A 13,042-nucleotide genomic window follows, 5' to 3' on the forward strand; every position below is an offset into this window, starting at 1 on the left:
ATGTCTCCATTAAGTCCTCTACGGAACTTAGAAGCTAAGAATGCCGGTGTAGGCATAGCAATCCTAAAGTGGGCGAATTTGGCCAGTTCATTGAACTTAGCCAAGTACTCATCAACAGACATCGAGCCCTGCATCAAACGCTCGAACTCCCCATGCTTCCTCTCCTGAGCATCATACGGAAAGTACCTCCCTAGAAATAACTCCTCAAAGAATGGCCACGTGATAACATGACCCTGCATCTCATAGACCTGAGAGGTGTTCATCCACCATTCGTGAGCGTCTCCCTCTAGCATATAAGTAGCAAACATCAGCTTCTGGGGATCTATACACTACATCACCCTGAATAATTTGTCCAGGGCCTGGATCGATCTCGTAGCAACTATTAGATCGTAGGATCCGTCAAATGAAGGTGGCTTATGCTTACGGAAAGCATTCAGCCTGCGGTCTCTAGTCTCCTGGTCTTCTATCGACTCAAAGTAAGGCTGTATGAGTCCCGTGAGGTGACTCACACCCTCCATGTGGCTCAGACCATCATGGTCGGGAATATGCGTTCCTCCTCCTCCGTCCCCATCATGGTGACTAAGTGGAGATGGTGGTGGTGGCGATGGAGGTGGTGGTGGAGGAAACTGACCATCATTGCGATCGGCCCTCATCTCCTCCAACATGACCCTCATCATGGTCATGTTCACCAATCGGTTCGCCTCAAGCACGTATTCGGTTGCTTTCCAGTTCGCCTCTCTCACGGTTTCCATCATCACTTGATTGGCCACTCTAGCGGCTTCCTGTTCGGCTTGTCTAGCCGCCTGTATCTCAGCTAATGCAGTCAGGATCAGGTCAGGCTAACCCTCATTCGTCTCTCGGTTCTTCCTAAGAAGTACCATGACTTTGCACATGTTACACAAAGAATGAGTTGACCAGGCTCACACAATGTGGTCACGCATGCATCTTCATAGTAAAAACCCAAAAGAAACTCAACAGACAATTCACACAAGAAGCATCTTAAGTTATTGCAATACATACAGGCTTTTCCCTAGAAAGTGCTCTGATACCATAAAATGTAACACACCGTGTGCACCCGGTGTATTAAACATACATATGGTAATAACGCAGTTAAATAAATAAGGAAGCTAACATTTTTCTTTCCAATTATGAACTAATCATTATAATCAAGTGGATTTACTTATTTATTTTCAAATATCACCTGTATGTAAAATGCAATAAATAACTAACTGAATAACCTCATGGTATAAATAGGTCTCTAGTCACGGAACCACCACACGTAGACCGGATCGTATCTTAATACATTATACAACTCACGAATAAAGAACCTAACTGCTATCACTATTGCATGGACAACCCTCATGCTCACCAAATAAGGCAACATAGTCAAACAGTGTCTCAAATCAAATAACAATACACTGACAATAAAACATGAAATAATATCCAGGCATATCATAAAAGCAGCATGCATAATCAGCTCAACTCTAGTCTTCTGCCACCAGAGGTCTCAACCCCTGAGGTACCTGTTTCTGAAAATGTGCCTCAACACGGGGTGAGATCTCTAAAAAGAAATTTCAGTAAGACAAGGGGTCCTCAAGGATCTCTCCGCCCCAGCTCACTTACATGTGCAATACAAGTTCTAAAATAGAATAACAGTATAATTTCATAATATGTGCAATGCAGCATATATCCATGTCATGTGTGTAAGCATCCTACTGGCTAGAGAATATAAAGTAAGGATTACATACGTCTACAGCCTCCAATACAAGTCTCCTCGCTTGTACCTCACCCACGGAGTTACCTTCTTGTATGTCTCCACATATTCAGGGATTACCGTCTAGGTGGAATACCTCACATACATATCATATGGCATTTACACTCATAAAATAGCTCAACAACATATAAATAATCTTCACACATTTTCACAAAACACATCATGCATATAAATCATCCCTCCACGAGGTATGGTGGAACCAACAATGGGCAAAATCGAGGACACGAAAGCTTGCCTGTAGTGTCAAAATCCCAATTCAAAGGCTTGGTATACGCAGACACCCCAACGGTCACACAACCCGACAATTGCAATCTGTTTTATGTGAATACACAATTTAATATTCAGAAATCTCAATTTCATAACCATTATGCAACGTTTTGTCTTTTGTTTACATCCTTTCTAATTCATAATTATCAAGTATTAAGCCTCACTATTAAAGGTATCAATGTTTCCCATCAGTAACACTGACTTCCTAAGGCATCATGCCCACATGGCAACTTTCTCACGCATTAGGACTGGTTTCTAGTCATTCTGACAGGGGGTAATCGATTACCATACAGTGGGTAATCAATTACTCCACATGGTAACCGATTATCCAAAAATAGAGTAATCGATTACCCAACATGGTAATCGATTACCATACGAAAGGTAATCGATTACCACGCGGACAGAATAGAATTCTGCATAATTTTTCTGCACAATCCGCGACTCCAATGGTCCCCAATGGTCCAAGATCCCATTTTTTTAGCAAAACAGAAGTTCCTTATCACTTATCAGGCATAGATTAACAACCCTTAACTTGAATAATCGAAGTTCCCTATTTTTATGACTCAAACAAGCTAAAATCGTAAAATTTCAAGGGAAATGGTCAATGGTTACCTATGAACCTTTGAACTCCGAAAATAAGGGGACTTTGAGGACCAATGAAGTGCTCCAAGCCACTGACTTAGTGGAGCACGAAAATTCCCACACCAAGGTAGGTTCTTTCCTTCCAAAGCTTGGTTCTTGAAGCTTCAATAGAGACGGAACACACTCACACTTCCACAACCATGGAGGCAACCCTCCATAACTCCAAAATAGAAACCCCAACCTTACAAGGACACTCTTCCCATATTTCCAATGCTTGCTACAAGTCTACACAATGATGAAGTAGGGTTTTCAAGAAGAAAAGGTGGAGTCTTGGGCTTGAAAATGAAGAAAAGCTCCAACTTTCCTATGAAGAAGAAGGTGGCAGCCAAGACACCAGAAATTCACGTGGAAGAATGAAAAACTGACCTAGAAAAGTGTGCCATTTAGTATTTATAGTCTTCTTAAGTTTAATTCGTCGATATTAGCACTAATAGCACTACAAAAAAACAGGCATTTAGCGACGGTTCATTTTTGGTATACGCGACGGTTACAACCGCCCCTAATTGCAAAAATGCATTTAGCGACGGTTGTAACCGTCGCGTATACCAAAAATGAACCGCCGCAAAATGCCTGTTTTTTGTAGTGTAGCTCCGCTAGTCATTTTAATCTCAAAATTCATTTTTTGAACCTAGTCATTTTTCTAGGATTTGTCATATTTTTATTATAATTTTTCGCAACACTTTGCCGATACGCGTTTTACACGTAACCGGTATTGGTTCTGACATCAATACGCATAGTTATGACTCCAAACTTTGTTTAATCAACTTAGGTATTTTTCTAGTAATATTCATGTACTTATTATAATTTTTCAGGATACTTCATCGGTACGCATTTATACCGTGAAGCAGAATCGGTATCTGCACTTTTCGTCAGAAAAACGACTTTCAGCATTATTAAGCCCTTATAATAATATTTAAGTCTTTCCATATTTATTCGACGTAAATTATGGTATTATTTCTTAAACTCATAATTAAATTATTAAACTTTCTAATTTAACGGTGCAGGTTCTTACATTATCAAATTGTTATGCTGTGATAGAGAAGTAGCACAGAATTGAAGCATTATTTATTTCATATAAAATTAATATTAGATTATTATTATTATGTTTTGGTGATAAGATTATTTTTATTTTTTAATTAAATTATTAGACCGACCTAAGAAAGAAATTAATTAAAAAATACTTAATGCCACAACTAAAGAGTTTTAGCCATTGATTAGCTTAGCATAAATTAATACAAGGGAGTAAATGTTGGTGAAAGAGGACTTTAGAAAAGAATTTAATTAAGTGACCTTCAGCATATAAATAAACTAAAAGTGTGATTCTAAAAAAGATAAGATAGCTTATACTTTGTGTTATCCACAAAAAAAAAAAGAACAAGAAGAAGGATAGCTTATGCAGAGAGAATGAAATACTTTTTTTTTTTATTATTAGGCGAGAGAATGAGATCCTTTATAACAAAGTAACTAATAAACTTCATATGTCAGTTAAGCAACTTATATAGGGTATAAGATGTCTAACGGATAGAGCACACATAACAAATAACACAAAGAAAGATGCGACGGCTAGCTTATTAGATACAATGAGATTCTTAACACAAAAACAAACTAGAACACATGGTAAACTAGACCAAATAAGCAAACAGAAACAAGGAGTTGTAAAAGAATAGAAAACTAATGATTTTTATACTAGTTAGATTCTTAATGTGAGTTTACATTTGATCCCCGCCAAAGCCAGATTTTTAATTATCCAATCATTAAATAATATATTATTATTAAATAATTATCCAATATATAGTATTTGAATGATTGAATCCTCTAACCACTCTAAACTCGGTGACGACTGACGAGTTAGGGAACGATTATAAGATGTGAATTCTCCATCGGTGAACTTCGGTAATTCTAACAGGGGACGTTTGATTCAGGAATTTTTTTTCGAATAGTAGGGAAATGAGATAGATAGAGAAATGATTGAAAAGATAGATAAAGTGAGATAGGTAGAAAAATGTAAAAAAAAGTTGTTTGGTGGGAAAAAATTTTACTGGGAAAATTAGGTAACTTTAAGAAATCAACATTGCATTAAAAGTCAGATAATCGGTTTTCCAAAAAATCCCACCTTCAAATTGGGTTTCTAAACAGTGCGAATATCTATGTTTCTCATAAATCCAGACAAATTGGATAGATGGATTTTTGGTGAAAAACGTTGAAACAAACATGATATTTCTAAAAGCCATACTTGAGAAAGATAAATATCCGCTGAAAAGCTCCCAACCAAACACCACCTAAATGACATGTGAAAACCATTTACCTTGATATTCTGCCATTGTCCAAGCTAGATGTACCACGATTCTTAACCTTTACGGCTCGTTTGGTAGCAGGATTCTTTTTGTTTTCCCGAGATTCTTTGATTGGATAAATAAGAATGCATCGTTTGGTACAGGATTTTAAATTTTTTCCAAGAATCTGATTTTCTCGGGATTTTCTTTTGTGTGTAATTTTTTTTGAAAAAACCATCCAGGAGTACCATCTAGAAGGTGGTATTTTAAGATTTCTATGACAAAGAAAAATTTAATACAACTAAACACAGCATCAACAAAATTAACCCAATATTTTCGGAAATATGTTAGTCTACCAAACAACTTTTTGGTAACATTCCCAGAAAACTCATTTTCTCATCATTTTCCTGAACATCTTGATTCTCGGATAAAAAAAAATTTATCCTGTACCAAACGCCTCCTTAGAATCATGGTCACTCTCAAACCGGTATGTTAAAGGGTTTTTTTGGTTTTGTTTTGTTTAATGCAGATAAGTTATCTGCATTGAACCCAAAACAATATTATTTTTTGGCAAAAATTAAAGTGTTTTTATAATTATAATTTATTCAAATATTATAATAATTTTTATCATTATAATTTTTTAATCTTTCAATCCAAGACGACATTATTTTGGGAGTGGATGTAGATAATTTATCTACATTCACTGTAAAAACATTAAAGCCATGTCATATATATATATATATATATATATATATATATATATATATATATATGAGGTAGGATCTTTTGACACCGGTGTCAAATTTTAATTTTGACACTTCATCTTAGATCCGTTAGATAAAAAAAGATCAATGACTCTTATTTGCAAGCATGTGACACCATTGATCTTTTTTGATCTAACGGCTCTGAGATGAGGTGTCAAAATTAAAATTTGACACCGGTGTCAAAGGATCCTACCTCTATATATATATATAGGGTTTGGTGTTTGTCATTTTAAATGACATAAGTTATGTCATTTTAGGAGAGAGATAGACACAGAAAAACGGAAATCATGGGAGAGAGAAAGTGGGTGATTTTTTTTAATTTAAAATTCAAATTTTCTGTGTCTGTATCTCTCTTAAAATGACATAACTTTCTGTCATTTAAAATGACAAACACTTTTCCCATATATATATATATATATATATATAGGAAAATATACTTTCATGTTGTTGGAGACTATTTTTTTCTTCTACACATACATCGATTTTCATGTTGCTTCTTTTGGGTGAGTTCCACACATAATTGTGTATGTAGCATGATAGAATATTTCTCCTATTGCATAAGATTGATAAAGTCCATATATATAATATAAAATTATTAACATATCACTTAACATTAAGAGAATAATATAAACCATTAATAAATCCATCATTTAACAATTTAAACTTTTGGGTTGAATTGATTTTTTTGCATGATATTAAAGCTTCAATAATTATAAAAAATTGAGCTCATGCAATATATACGTTTCAATTACAAATGGCTCTTGCACGAGAAAATGTGTGCAATATTCACATTTCAAATACAAAAGACTCTTACATGAAAAATATATTAGAAAATAATATAAATCAAAAATTCATAACTCAGCAACTTAAATTTTTGTATTGAACTAATTATTTACAGATAACCGTCATCGTCACCCCGAGTGTTAATACAATGGACAATGTAACCAACAATGGGACGAGGACAGACCCATAAATAAGACAAGACCCATAAATAAGACAAGACCCAACGTTTCGGCCAACACATCCAGCAGTAGCATATGGGTCAAGAAGGGTTAATGGGAAAGTGACGTCTCACTGTGTTATTACGCTTGCACAGAAACATCACTTCTACGTGAGATCTTGGATCTACAAGCTTCCAAATTAAATAATTAATAATTAAAGAATTGTCAAGATTTTTTTAAAATTTTGTGAAAAAATAGATGGTAACATTTAATTTTGAAAAATAGAATTAACTTGAGTTGTGTAGTTGGTGGAAAATGATATTTTTCCCCTCTAATTCTCTTCCTTCTGCATAAAATTAAATGGAGAGATATTTTCACTATCAAAATTTTCCACTACCAATTTATTATCTATCTAATATTCATTAGATTAGTATTTTCTCTCTCTTCAAAAACTTTTTAGCATTCTCTCTCCTTGATCCAATGGTGATTAGATGAGTAATAAATTAGTAGTAAAAAATTTTTGTAGTAAGAATATCCTCCCTCTAAAAGTAAAACTAATTTCAGTTGTTTATATTCACAATTTAACATACACCTTCATGACCGCATGATAATAGCTATGTCAGATTGTTAGTAGAGCCAAATAGCATCTTTGTAGCCTATGTTGCACCGACATCGACACGAGACCCGAGATACGACACGACACGACACTCCGACACGTTAATTCTAGAAAATGTCAAATTTTGACACATTAAGACACGTTTTGATATTATATAATATTTTAATTTATGTAGTGTATATTATATTTAGTATTTAATAATTTAATAAAAAAATAAAGCTAAACATATAATACCCATCAATTTTGCAAAGAAACATAATATATCCCACATGTTTATATTAAACTCAATAAAATCGTAATCATAATATAACGAATCTAATAGTTGGAACACAAAATGCAACACAACGTAACCTTTGAACTTTTTTTGAATCTTTGCAACGAGTATTGGAGTGTCGGGAGGTGTTGGAGTGTCGGTGAGTGTCGGACACGACACGTCAGGATTTTAGAAGTATCGGTGCTTCATAGTTTGTAGCAACATGATCGAGTAGAGTATATCTCTTCTTTTTGCTTATGTTCACTAATAAGGCTTTTATCAAGGAAAAATGTTTATCTTTTTTAAAGGATATAAAATTATATTATTTTAAGTGAGAGAAAGACACAATTTAATTCCTTCCCATAATTTTTATTACTCACGTCTTTTTCTTATTAAAAATAACATAATTCTATGTCTTGACAAATACTAAACCCTTTTATTAATAACTTTTACAAAATTTTCCTGTAAAAAAATCTGTCATTATTTGCATTAAGGGTTTTATTAATCTCATGTTAAAGGAGATAAGTGATCTCATGTCACAGAGACAAATTTGTGGACTCCACCATCTGAAAAAAATAAAAAGAAAAGAAAAGAAAGTGATACAATTATCGAAGAGTGTGTAGAAAAGAAAGTTATCATATGTAACATAAGAGTAGTTTTTCCCTTACATTAAATATCACTCTGTATACCGGGTATAGGAAATCACACTCTACATCATAGTTGGAGAAAATATTTTCAAACCTAACATTTACTATCAATTATTGAGTCTATTTACCACGAACAGAAGAATGCAGTCCATTGAACTCCTAACTCTTTTATAGCATGAAATAATCAATTTTTAAGAGACTTTTCTGCGTTTAAAATTGTGACATATAAATAAATATGAAAATGAGTCTTGATGAAATAAAATAACAGCTGACCAAACTTAAAAATAAATATTTAAGTAATCGCTTTCAGTTGTTTGGTGTATATTATTCGTTGTTATATATCTCAGTCAAACCGAATCATCCTTGTAAATTAAAACCCAAAATATTGTAAAGTAATTTACAATAATGACGATGTTGATATAAAGGAATTGAGTTTCACGCAAGCCAACTTATTTTTGCTGTTAAAATCCAAATAAGAATCCTATGAAATCCATTCAACATCAGATAGAAAATTTGATAGCCTCCCCGAAACAGAAGTATCATTATTTAATTTTATTAATTCAACAAAATTGGGCCAGTTTTTGGGCCAACCCTTCTGGTCCACTGAAATGAGTTTGTTGGGAAAAAATAAATAAATGAAAGTTTCAGGTTTTTTTGGGAAACTTGTGTTTGTTTCCTGAACATCACCGACAAATTTTAATATGCAATTACCGTTGGTTCTCCGTGTTTTTCCCTTTTTCTTTGTTTTTCACTTTTGCATTTAAGAAATCATGTTGTTAACTTAACCAAACAAGGCTCTCTAGCCAGTAGAATATGTTATAATGACCCAATTGCCCTCGCCCTCTGGATGTACGTCCACTTTTTCATGCCTCTCAAGTCTCAACCAACTTCTGCAACCACAACCACAACCACCACCTTGTGCATTAACCTTGATAAAGCTGCAATCTTTCAATTCACTTGCATCTCCATTTCTATTTTGTTTTCCTTTTCTTCTAAACACTCAGCAATTCTTTGTCTTCAAACTTGCCATTTCCTAGTCTTAGTTTTGGGCTATGAATGTTCTGTTTTGTGTTAACTGTTAAGTAAGCTAGTTTTTAGACATTGAATGCAAGCATAATTTTGTTCACTAGCTTCTTCAGTTTTCAAATTTCCTTCTTAGAGGAATTATGCTTTTGGTAGTATGATAATATAGATGTAGAGCTTGATTGCTTCCTTCATGTGTACTTTTACAATGGATATATGGGATAGTTGGTGGGTTTTGCAATTCATGCAGATTCTGGGTTTGGTTAGTTTTTGGATTTCATTTGAAAAGTTTAGGACTTTATTCTCAAGAGCTTTCGGTTTTGCTCACAAAATTATTAAGGGTAACAGCAATGCCTGGATTTTTGTTTCTTTCAATGGCCTAGTCACAACTGGGTCTTTGATTTCTTTCCTCTTGGTTCTTTCTTGGGCATACTCATATGCATTTCCCAATTCTCCCTCAGTGATTCAGAGTTTTGAGATTCCTAACAGTTCTCACCGACTAGTTCATAGTTATGAGATTCTGAAATCCAATGTTTCAATGAGCACCTGCAATGTGTTTGAAGGAAGTTGGATCCGGGATGATAGCTACCCTTTATATGATGCTTCTCACTGCCCATTTGCAGAAAGAGGTTTTAATTGCCTTGCTAATGGGCGTAAAGACAGAGGTTATACAAAATGGAGGTGGAAACCCAAGAATTGTGATATTCCAAGGTTTGATGCTCGTAGAATACTTGAACAACTTCGTGGGAAAAGGGTGGTTTTTGTTGGAGATTCATTGAGTAGGACTCAATGGGAGTCCTTGATATGTTTGCTAATGACAGGAGTTGAGAATAAGAAGAGTGTCTATGAAATTAGAGGCCACAATATCACGAAACAGATTAGGTTTTTAAGGGTAAAATTTAGTTCTTTTGATGTTAGAATCGATTTTTATCGATCAGTATTCCTGGTGAAGCCTGGTCAGGTGCCTAGACATGCACCCCAAAGGGTGAAGACAACACTGAGATTGGACAAGATCGATGATATTAGCAATGAGTGGATTGATTCAGATGTTCTCATATTCAATTCAGGTCACTGGTGGACGCGGACTAAGCTTTTTGACATGTGAGTAACTTCATTCTCCAAATAGAGATATGATATGCATTTTTTATTTTATTTTTAAGATAGAAGATATACATGTTAATGCCATGATCTTTTTGTTCTTCATAAATTCAAGAGATATGATTTACTTTCTCATAATCTTTTGTTTACATGCTTTATGATAATGCTTTAGGACTAATGGACTTAACTTTCATCTTTGGATCCGGAGAATGCATACTTTGCTGGCAGTTTCCAAATCACACATTGATGGAACCCCAATCAATTAACAGCAAAAATAACAACAAATACTGTAAAAGAACACTTCGATTCACTTAATAATACATTGGAGATAACTTCTTTGACAGTATCTACCATAACAACAGAGAACAGAGCTTTAACATACATACAAACTTCTACTGACAATGACGATAGTAAATGACAATGTAGGAAAATACAACTATGACAGAAATATAAACCAAGGGTCTCAACTCACCCTCAAAGCCAAAGTCCTAGGCCTCAAGAGATCTCTACAGATCCTTTTCCCATTCCCAATTTCCATTTCACTCAATATATGCATACCTCACACTCCCACTCTCCCCTCCTTATATCCTATTATTTGAGAATATTCTAGAATAACTCCCTACTAACTAACTAATTATCTCAAGCCCATCACTAAATATCTCAGCCCATCACACATCTTTATTAGTGATAAGAGTTGCAAGAAGATGTATATCTCATTGTACTGGGTGTTCAAAGGATTTTCAACTAGCACTAGCTTTACCTCAAATGACAACCTCATTCATATGATAATTTTGGGTTCTATTGATCAAATTGAGGAAACATTTCTTAATCAACAAGTACTTGCTGCAGAGAAATGTGATTTTTCTGAATATTTAGTTAGGAGTATTATTGGGAGGATTTTAAGCGTTTGAAAATTTTTAAGTAATGCTATTACTTGTACAAAACTATTTCTCTAAGGAGAAGCCGAATGTCAGGCTTGGGAAGATACTAAATTTTTTTTTTTACACAAATCAATTGAGAGGTTGAGAAGCTTTTGATCTTCATAATTCTTTAGATTAGATGCTTATATACCATCGACACTGTCATAACTCATAAATGAACTTCAACAAGATGTTGTCTTATCACCATCTGCCCTGTATAGAAATATCATCCAGGATACTAACTTCCCAACTTAGGAGATGAACTTACTTGGCAACCACTAAACAGTTGCATAAAACTAACGTAGATGTGATTTGTTTTGGACATTCATCTGTTGTGAATATTTTTGTACCTCAACATACACTAGTTTTCTCCAAAATTGGGCATGTACAATTTGAGTATTAGATACATGTGTAGGACTAAGTTTTCTTGAATAGTATCAGCCATTTGCTGCTAACGTGATCTTCAGACAGGGGCTGGTATTTTCAGGTTGGTAACTCAGTTAAGCTTGGAATGCCAATCAATTCTGCTTTCAACACAGCTCTGCTCACCTGGGCATCTTGGGTAGAGAATACAATTAACACAAACAGGACAAGAATATTCTTCCGTACTTTTGAATCATCTCATTGGAGGTAGGTTGTGCACCATTTGGGACAATGGCTAAATATGAACTAAACAGGATTTATTTCCCTATTCTTTTGGGGCAGTATTAACTTACCGGTATAAAAATAAGAAGTCTTATATTCAATTTTAGTTGTTGATCTACGTGCATATGATGATTGTAATTTATTGAGTTATAGTTATTAATTAATTATTGATTCTTAATAAATTACAACTATCAAATGTATGTAGATTAACAACTAAGAGTGAGTGTAAGATTTTTTATTCTTCAATGATAACACAAGGCCATGAAACTTGATGATAGGTGTATAGTGTTAAGACTTAAAATGTTTGTCTTTGTGACAGTGGACAGAACCGTAATGCTTGCAAAGTGAGTCGAAGGCCTTGGAAGAGAACTAATGGCAAGGACCGAAGCCCAATTTCAGATATGATCAACAGAGTTGTCAAAAAAATGAGTGCTCCTGTAACAGTTCTGCACGTTACACCAATGGGTGCATATAGGAGCGATGGGCATGTGGGCACTTGGAGTGACAATCCATCTGTGCCAGATTGTAGTCATTGGTGTCTACCTGGTGTTCCTGATATGTGGAACGAAATTCTCTTCTCTTATTTGCTACCAAAACATGGTGTAAATTAACATGAGAGCTGGTTGCATGTTAGTCCTTGTATGTGTATATATATATATATTATTTAATCCATCTAGCTTGGCATTCATCTGTACACATTATCAACTCTGTTAGCTTTTAACGTGAGAGTTTAACAGAGGAACCAATGTATCTGTTAAAAATGATTCTAAAGTGTTACTAATGCTCATCCTTGTAGGACTAATAAAGTATTCATTTATCCTTTAAAAATATTAAATGTTTCTGTTTAATTCTAAATATTTCTGTCTTTTCCATTTAGTATTGTGTTTTAGGTAATTAAACTGATTATTAGACGAAGGGTGTGCATGGCAACCATTCTGTTTCCTGGCATTGTTTCTGAAAAGAAATAATTCTTTTTTATTTCTGTGCCTTGGAACAATTTTTGAGAAAAAAAATGTGTTTGATAATATGTTTTATTTTCATTCTGAGAATGAGAATTGCGTTTCATAACACAACAATTAATAGAATAAAAGATCATTCCTATTAAGCATAAAAAAATTTTGGATCATCATTTTCCTTTTCATATAGTGTGGTGGTGATAGTGGTGGCGACGGCAGTGGT

The 13,042-nt window shown here is 34.3% G+C and overlaps 1 protein-coding gene across 1 annotated transcript; it reads left to right on the forward strand.

Moving 5' to 3' along the window:
• The first annotated feature begins 8,989 nt into the window (after positions 1-8,989).
• On the forward strand, positions 8,990-12,614 carry LOC133293584 (protein trichome berefringence-like 7). Its single transcript, XM_061492174.1, has 3 exons — positions 8,990-10,301; positions 11,690-11,848; positions 12,183-12,614. Exons 1-3 carry the CDS (start codon positions 9,394-9,396, stop codon positions 12,472-12,474), a joined length of 1,359 nt encoding a protein of 452 aa, XP_061348158.1. The 5' UTR covers positions 8,990-9,393; the 3' UTR covers positions 12,475-12,614.
• The last annotated feature ends 428 nt before the right edge of the window (positions 12,615-13,042 follow it).

The sequence above is a fragment of the Gastrolobium bilobum genome, unplaced genomic scaffold (assembly GCF_033153095.1).
Source record: "Gastrolobium bilobum isolate Gb01-03AN ecotype WA unplaced genomic scaffold, APGP_CSIRO_Gbil_v1 utg1090, whole genome shotgun sequence".
Lineage (NCBI taxonomy): Eukaryota > Viridiplantae > Streptophyta > Magnoliopsida > Fabales > Fabaceae > Gastrolobium > Gastrolobium bilobum.

Bases quoted from the DNA above. Each gene is read 5' to 3' on its own strand.
- LOC133293584 (XM_061492174.1), top strand. From the start codon at position 9,394: ATGTGTACTTTTACAATGGATATATGGGATAGTTGGTGGGTTTTGCAA. The intron at 10,302-11,689 runs GTGAGTAACTTC...ATCTTCAGACAG, and splicing joins CGGACTAAGCTTTTTGACAT to GGGCTGGTATTTTCAGGTTG. The intron at 11,849-12,182 runs GTAGGTTGTGCA...TCTTTGTGACAG, and splicing joins TTTGAATCATCTCATTGGAG to TGGACAGAACCGTAATGCTT.